Below are 8,714 nucleotides of genomic sequence, written 5' to 3'. Positions count from 1 at the left end.
GGCGCCGTCCGAGGAGTATAAATACTCGGGCGTGGGCCCAACTTGGCCAGAGACAATCTGGAAACAGGAAGCTAGTGACTACTAACTAGACCTCCATGTATTGTTACAAGTCGATTAAAGTCTTGCTTTATGTTCAACCAAGTGCGTAGTGAGTCTTTATTACATCAGACATATTCCTGGAGGTGTCATTACATGACCTCCTGCCTCCAACCACCCATCCAAACACTCCTGCCATTGGTCACCCGACAGGCCCATACAACCCCCTTCCCACACCAATCGGAAAGCAAATAGGCCCGATTGGATGATTTTTGACTGTCAGTCAAACAGCCTTTTTTCCCATGTCTGATATTTCTATAACAACTCACAGAATCATAGAATAGTACAGCACAGAAGAAGGCCATTTGGCTCATCGAGTCTGGCCGGCTCTTTTGCAGAGCAATCCAGTTAGTCTCACCCCCCCACTCTTTCCCCATATCACTGCTATTTTTTCTCCTTCAAATATTTTTCCAATTTTCTTTTGAAGGCTACTATTGAATCTGTATCCACCACCCTATCAGGCAGTGCATTCCAAATCCTACCCACTCATTGCATAAAAACGTTTTTCCTCATGTCGCCTCTGGCTCTTTAGACAATCACCTTAAATCTGTGCCCTCTGGTTATCGACCCTTCAGCCATTGGAAACTGTTCCTCTTTATTTACTCTATCTAAATCCTTCATGATTTTAAACACCTCTATCAAATCTCCTCTTAGCCTTCTCTGCTCTATGGAGAATAACCCCAGCTTCTCCAGTCTATCCACCGAACTGTAATCCCTCATCCCTGGAACCATTCTAGTAAATCTCTTCTGTACCCTCTCCAAAGTCTTCATGTCCTTCCTAAAGTGTGGTGCCCAGAATTGGGCACAATACTCCAGCTGGGGCCGAACTAGTGTTTTATATAGGTTTAGTATAACTTCCTGGCTTTTGTACTCTATGGGCTGGATTTTCATTGAGGAGGCGGTTAGGAGGTGGGACTACAACTTTTGGGGTTGTAGTCCCGCCTCCATCGAGTTCTAGCCAACCCACGTGATTTAGACTTGATTGACCTTGTTGAGCCCGCCCAGCGGGCTCAGCAGGCCAATTAAGGGCCACCTGGCAACAGGTGACGTCACAGATTGAAATTTCATCTGTCAAGACCTTTTGACAGATGAAATATCAGCGTTTCACAGCTGTTTGAAGCTGTAAAACACTGACAATCTGTACTCCAGGTTAATTCCTTCCTCTCAGGATGATTTCGAGATCTCCCCGGAACAAGAAGCAGAGGCTGCAGATTTTGACAGATCGCGGCCATTCTGCTTTCTGTGCCGGTGAGATGAGGGACTCCCGAGACCTGAAGGATGGAAGGCTGTAAAGGTAAGTAAAGGTTAGTAGAACTTCTTTAAACACTTTACACACACCAAACACACTTACCTCTGCACTCATCCACCCATCACTCACCTGAACACAGGATATCTCGACCCCTCCAAGCCCTTCATCCCAACGGCCCGCCTCGCTAACTTGGCGTGGTTTGGAGCCATCTGGAATCCCACATTTCAACAATGAAAATAGGGATTAGGCTAAAAACTGCCTGTTAACTACCTGTTAACAGGCAGTTAATTGGCACTAATCCCCTTCCTGCCTCGGGGGCGGGTCCCAGTGCGGGGCAGGTACCCGCCTCCTTTGAAACTGGCATGGAGGTGGGTTGGGTGCGGGATGGGGTCAGGACCCACAATTTTGGAATTTTAAACCCCCACATGCCTCCAATTCCAACTCCACGGCCCAATGAAAATCCAGCCCTATGTCTCTATATATAAAGCCCATATGCTTTATTAATTGCTTTGTTAACCTTTCCAATATTTGTGCACAAACACCCCCACCTCTCTTCTTGCACCCCCTTTAAAATTGTACCATTTAGCATATATCCTCATTCTTCTGACCAAAACTGATCACCTCACACTTTTCTGCATTGAATTTCATCTGCCATGTGTCCACCCAATCCACCAGCCTGTCTATGTCCTCTTTGTCTATTATTATCTTCCTCACTGTTTACTGCACTTCCAAGTTTTGTGTCATTTGCAAATTTCAAAATTGTGCCCTGTACCCCCCAAGTCCAAGTCATTAATGTGTATCAAAAGCAGCAGTGGTCCTAATACTGAACTTTGGGGAACACCACTGTATACCTCCCTCCAGTCCAAAAAACAGCCATTCACCATCATTCTCTTTTCTATCCCTTAGTCAATTTTGTATCCATGCTGCTACTGCCCCTTTTATCCCATGGGCTTCAATTTTGTTAACAAGCCTAATATGTGATACTTTATCAAATGCCTTTTGAAAGTCCATGTACACATCAACTGCACTGCCCTCATCCACCCTCTCTGTTACCTCATCAAAAAACTCAATCAAGTCAGTCAAACGATTTGCTCTAAACAAATCCATGCTGGCTCTCTTTTACCAGTCCAGCTTGTCCAAGTGGCTGTTCATTTTCTCCCAGATTATTGTTTCTAAAACTGCCACACCACTGACGTTAAACTGACCACCCTGTAATTGCCAGGGTTACCCTTCTCCCCTTTTTTGAACAAGGGTATAACATTTGCAAACCTGCAGTCCTTTGGCACCACCCCTGTATCTAAGGAGGATTGGAAGATTGTGGCCGGCAGCTCTGTAATTTCTACCCCTTATTTCCCTCAGCAACCTAGGATGCATCCCATCCGGACTGGGTAACTTATCCACTTGAAATACTGCCAGCCTTTCCAATACCGCTGCTTTATCTATTTTTATCTCATCCATTGAGAAGGATTAATACATCTACTAAAACAACAAAGAGAGGAATTTTGGGCCAAAGCATTAAGTGATAATATCCCACTAATAAACAAAAGAGTTCAAAGAACTTTTTTTTTTAAAACACAAATTTTAATGCTCCTGTGATTTTTCTCCAGGGTTGCTCGCAGTGGTGGCCTGGAGATTAATCTTTAATTCCTGGAGACTCCAGGGCAATCCTGGAGAGTTGGTAACCCTATATTGACTTCACAGTTTACTTTTAACATACCTATAACAGAATGAAATATCGATCAAGTTTCAAGATTAGAATGCGAGAACATAAAAGCCCTCAGCTTTCACCATGGGTTACTATCATACTATCGTCTTAGCGAAGGTGTTAACCTATTAATTAAGACAACTAAATTAAATAATGGAGAGAAGAATTTCAGACAAATGGACGGATAGCATCCCACAATCCTTAGCGAAGGAGTTAACTCATTTATTGAGATAGATTAACGTGTCTACTGAAATAACAAAGAGAGGAATTTTGGACCAATGCATTAAGTATTTGTGTGATGGTAGCCAATGATGCAATTTCAGGGCAAGAATATTTAGAAACAGGAAAAGGTCATTAAACGCAACAGATCCATAACTTTTATTTGACAGATCATTCTCACTTACCCACCATGTCCCCATATCCCTCAAACCCTTCTCTTCAGACTGCATCAATTGCCTATCCAACCCATTTACACTGTCCACTCCCCGAGTAGCTAATTCTGTAAGTCTGTCACCCTTTGTGTGGAAAATAAACTTCTATTTCATCTTATTATGGTTAGTACTGTTGAATTTTTAATTTATTATATGTTGATTGGTAGAAGAACTACAGCTTTAAACAAGTAACTAAAACCGTGGTTACAGTATGCTGATAGGGCCCCATAGTTATGTTGCAAAAATGTTTCAGACAGTGTTATTTATTTGCACGACTATCAGTAACAATTTTATATCCATTGGCAATACCTATTTAAACTTAAAAGAATGAATTGCAATGATGACACCAGACTTATTAAACCAATATATGTAATAGGAAATATTGGCCTAGAAATTGAGTTTTGGCTTAGCCAGGGCTTTAGCGCCGGAAGTTAGTGCCGGCGCTAAGTCCCCCTGCGCGCGCCAAAAATTCAGCAGGGCCGCGCCCAAACGGCTGCCGGCGCTACTGAAGGGTCTTTGCGGCGGTAAATCGGCGCTAACTGCCGTTTCGCGCCGCAATTCCGGCGCTGCGGCACCCGATGCGGTGCGGCAGGCTTGGGAAGTGCAGGCCTCCTCCTTCCCTTAAGGAGGAGCTGCCTGCACCCGATCGCGGGCCGCGAAAATCTTTTAAAAAATGAGCCCGGCACCTCGGACAAGTGCCGGGCTTGCTTCTGTTCCGGGGGGGGGGGGGGGGGGAAGTCCGGGGAGGGAGCTGCGGCCAGGCGGCCGGCGGGAAAGCGGCCGGCCGCCGCGGGGCCTTTAATGCGCCGGCGCAAAGACTCGTAAGACTCTGTTGCCAGAGTCTTAGTTGCGGCTGTCACGGGCGAGGCGGCCGCAACTGAATTTCGGCGCTGGGGCCCGTCGGCATGGCAACCGGGACGCTGCGCACACCGATGACGTCATCGGTGCCGGCGCAGCGCTACCGGTCTACCGCGGCGTAAGGGCCCCAGGCAATTTCGGCGCCGGCGCCAAATGCAGCGCTAGGCCCTCTAGCGCCGCAAAATCGGCGCTAAGGGCACTCAATTTCTAGGCCATTGTACTTAAGCCAATAAACTTTAATGATGTGCGATGCTATTATTTCATTACTATCATTCAGAGTTGTATCCAACTGTACTTTGTCAGATGCGACTCAGTGGTAACACTCTTGTCTCTGCATCAGAAGGTTGTGGGTTCCAGTCCCATTCTAGAGACTTGAACACATCATCTCGGCTGACACTCCAGTGCAGTTCTGAGGGAGTGCTGCACTGTCGGAGGTGCCATCTGTCAGATGAGACATTAAACCGAGGCCCTGTCTGCCCTCTTAGTGAATGTAAAAGATCCTATGGCACTATTTGGAGAAGAGCAGAGGAGTTCTCCGAATATCCTGGCCAACATTTATCCTTCAACCAACAGCTACAAACAGATGATCTGGTCATTTATCCAATCGCTGTTTGTGGGACCTGTTTGTGACTACACTGCAAAAGTAGTTCATTGGCTGGAAAATGCTTTAAAACATCTTGAGGTTGTGAAAGGCACTATATAAATACAAGTTCTTTGGTGTTGAATAGCTCAAAATGTTCTCTCTACACAATACTTTGAAGGTCAAATTCTATAATTGGGTGTTTTTCACAGTTGAAATGGGCATAGCATGAACAGTTCTCATGGTCACCTTTACATTTTATTGAAATTTTATGACAATACTGCAGTAGCTGTTCTGTAGCTGAAACTGACTCATACAAATAGCAGGAGAATCAGGAAAATAAAATACAAGGACAGTTTAAAGTGGAAATTGGAATGTTTTTGTACTACAACTGCTGTTTTTAATATCTTCAAGTAATCAGAATTCAACTGACCAACCACATTTCGTATCAGATTCACAAATAACGTGAATTTATTTTTACCGATTATATACATCACTTTACAATTTAAAAAATTATAAATGAGCTCCCACTAAATACAGAATGACTGTTTATCTTTGGTTCTTTCTCCCAACTGTAGACCTCTCGCTGTTTGACTGAGAACTCAAACACTGGAATGGATCCCTCCACACGGCCCATATAGCCCCAGCACAGAAACCCATAGGTTGTACTCAAGAGGCACACACACACACACACACAAAATTACAACAGAAGATAGAGGAGGTATTATGGGGTACATTGAGTAAGATACAGCATGTAAAAGAGTGTAGAATTAAGTTGCTGCCTACAAAAGGTTTTAGCAGGCACCAGGGCTTTCCAAACACTTTGGTACAAAAATATGTTGCACACAAAAATGCATGACCAACTGGCATTAGCCTATTCTTGTTTGAGAGACTGCACTAGGAATATATTAGTTTCTTGTTGGTAAGTATTGAATGATCTCCAGACATGGCACATGCCATTGATAGTCAATGTGTACAGTAACCAGGACAATGTCAGGCTCAGATAGACTTCTAACCATCCTTTCCTATCGCCCTGATGAGTTATAGGCTGGGCCCTTGCATTGCCCCCTTCAACAGTTAAGGTGAAACAGGCACAATTTCAAAACCATCAGCAAAACCTTTAACATGAACTATTCAAAAGAACCATGACTAACTGGGGCATTCTTTTCATTGTGTTCAACCTGTTGATGTCAGGGTTTCACTTTGGCAGCGAGAATGCATGGCATCATGGGGGAACCAGCTTGAAGGAGATACTGAGCCCCACAGCACAAACTGTTGAAATGACAAGGCTACTGAAACACCCTGGCCTAGAAATTCAGTTGCGTTTGTGCCCAATTAGGGGCGAAAGAGTGGGTTGCGCCGGAAGTTGCGTCGCGCCCGAAATTAGGTGGGCCCTAACATCGGCGTTAGCCGGTAGCGCTGCGCCGGCACCGATGACGTCATCGGTGTGCGCAATGCCCCGGTACCGCCCGAAACCACGCCGATCCCCATCTTCAGTAGCGGCCGCCTCTTCCGTGGCGGGCGCTAACAACATCGGGAGACCGGGTCCTTACTGCAGCCTTAGCGGCGCAAGTTAAGGTGGAGGTGCGGGGCGGCCACTTTTTCAGCGGCCGCCTGCCCGCACCTCCTTCCCCGGCCTCCTCCACCGCCCCCCCCCCCGCGGCATTGCCGGCTGGTTTCCGTGGAGCCCGGCACTTCTCCGTTGTGCCGGGCTCTTTTGCCGGCACTTGCAATCGGGGCTCCGGCCGTTGCAGGCACCTCCCCCTTAAGAGAAGGGGGAGGCCTGCAGTACAGCAGCCTGCCGCACCGCATCGGGTGGCGTAGCGGGACAGGGAGCGCTGAAATTCACTTTCAGCGCCCCAAGTGGGGCGGACACACCCTGTACCAGCGCCCGGTTCCGCTTTGGGGCGCTGAAAGTGAATATGGGGCGGGCACAACTGGCTCCGCGGCGGGCGCAAAATTTTTGGCGCAAACATGCTGGTGGGGCTATACCCAATTTCTAGGCCCCTGGGTTAATGTCCACTCCTGTTAACTCAATCCCATCATATTGCTCATTGGGATCCCCTCCATTTCAGGTCTCCTGATGTCATCACCATTCACAGAGCAATTAGTAAAATGAAACAGCAAAAAATGTTAGTTGGTCACTGTAGCTCTCAGCTGTTGTTTGGAGGTGAACTGAGGGTGACATTTGTTCTTTAAAACACAAAACACCAGCAATTTCTTCACCAAAGGACTAATTGACTTCGATATGTTACAGGTATGTTTCAATAGCAACAGTTATCTGTGCAGTGTAGAGATATTGAGGAGTTTAACTCATCCTCAGCTCTCCAGTACATAGATTCACCTGCATGTCATTGTTTAAATCATAATTCGTAACCAGAGTAAAGCCAACAAGATTTCAACTGACCCCCTGGCAAGGCAATGCTACTTATGGTTCAGTGTCCTTGTTTGCCAATGATACATGCATCAAATCTCTCACATACAATTCCTCCATGGGTACCAGGGATGGGTGTAGTTACAAAAGTTCAATTCGTAATTCCTACCTCTGACCTCCAGACGATGTAGGACTGGCTGTTAGGTTGATGAGGTTTCCTCTGCAGCCACTTTCTTGGGGAGAAGAAGGTGTTGCTGGCCAGGTTCTGAGGCTGATTCCTGGGGAGGAAGGAGAGGTCCCAGGCTGCAGTTCTTTTCACACCTCCTCTCGGGTCGTAATCGAAACTGAAGTTGGTGGAAAGAGATTTCTCCAGAGGGGCACGGGGGCTGGTGGCGCTACTGCCCGGGGAGCACTGCCTGTATCTGAGCGAGCGAGAGCCGGCCAAACTCTCAGCCGAGCTACGAGGGGACAGCGGGCTGTTCACACTCATGTACTTGGACCTCATGCAGGTATTCCTCGGGACATCGAAATCATCCGCCACCAGCTCTGCATCGGTCCCGTAGCCTCTGATGATCGCCGAGTCCAAACTTCTGGTCTGGCGCAATTTTCTCTTGGATATGGTCTTCGCCGATGGCGAGGAGCAAGAGAAAACCGTATTCAACCATCCTCCTCCGCCACCCCCGCCGCCAGCACCTCCACCTTGATACAAACCTTGCGTAGACATCTTTGGGGGGGGGGGGGAAGTTTGCGCCGCTTGTCTGTTTTTTGGACGTTCCCCGCTGTTTTTGTCCTTTGAAAGCGGCTCAGGTTACTCGGCGACTTGGTCCCATCAGCTGGCGCTCCGGTCCGGTGCGGAGCGTTGGCGGAGGGACGCGCTCATCATGGAAGGAGCCACACACTTGGGGGAACCAGAAGGAAATTCGCGCCCGCCCGGTGAATGAAGGGGCCACTGATGAAATTGACACAGGCGGAGCTGCGACTGAAACTGACAAGGGGAGGAGAGAGGCGGCAGAGTCCGAGCCAGCGCCACTCACTCACATCCGCACCACTCACACTCAAACTTGGCAAACCTTTCACCCTGTTAACCCTCGCGCAGCTACAGTGGGGCTGTAAACACGAACACAAAAATAGGAATCAAAAGCAAAATACTTGGAAATCTGAAATAACTCACAGCTGAAAATGCTGGAAACGCTCAATAGATCAGGCAGCATCCGTGGAGCGAGAAACCGAGTCAACGCTTCAGGTCGATGGAAGAAGAAAATAAAAAAGACATTTAACTAGCGCATTTCAGACCTCTGATCGTCTTAAAATGCTTTATATCGAAGTACTTTTAGTCTAGTCACTGCTGTGATGTAAGAGAGGCAGCACCGATCTGTGCACAGCAAGCGCCCACAAACAGCAATGTGATAATGACCAGGTCA

The 8,714-nt window shown here is 47.2% G+C and overlaps 1 protein-coding gene across 1 annotated transcript; it reads right to left on the bottom strand.

The window, feature by feature from the left end:
- Positions 1 to 7,433: 7,433 nt before the first annotated feature.
- Positions 7,434 to 8,351, bottom strand: LOC147107379 (rho GTPase-activating protein 6-like). The gene has a single exon (XM_086006366.1). The coding sequence runs from the start codon at positions 8,015 to 8,017 to the stop codon at positions 7,445 to 7,447; it is 573 nt and encodes a 190-aa protein (XP_085862492.1). The 5' UTR covers positions 8,018 to 8,351; the 3' UTR covers positions 7,434 to 7,444.
- Positions 8,352 to 8,714: the final 363 nt, after the last annotated feature.

The sequence above is a fragment of the Somniosus microcephalus genome, chromosome 14 (genome assembly GCF_052327205.1).
Source record: "Somniosus microcephalus isolate GS21.2 chromosome 14, FLI_Smic_1.0, whole genome shotgun sequence".
Lineage (NCBI taxonomy): Eukaryota > Metazoa > Chordata > Chondrichthyes > Squaliformes > Somniosidae > Somniosus > Somniosus microcephalus.
Note: the sequence above shows the minus strand (reverse complement) of the source record. Positions and strands in the feature narration are given on the sequence as shown.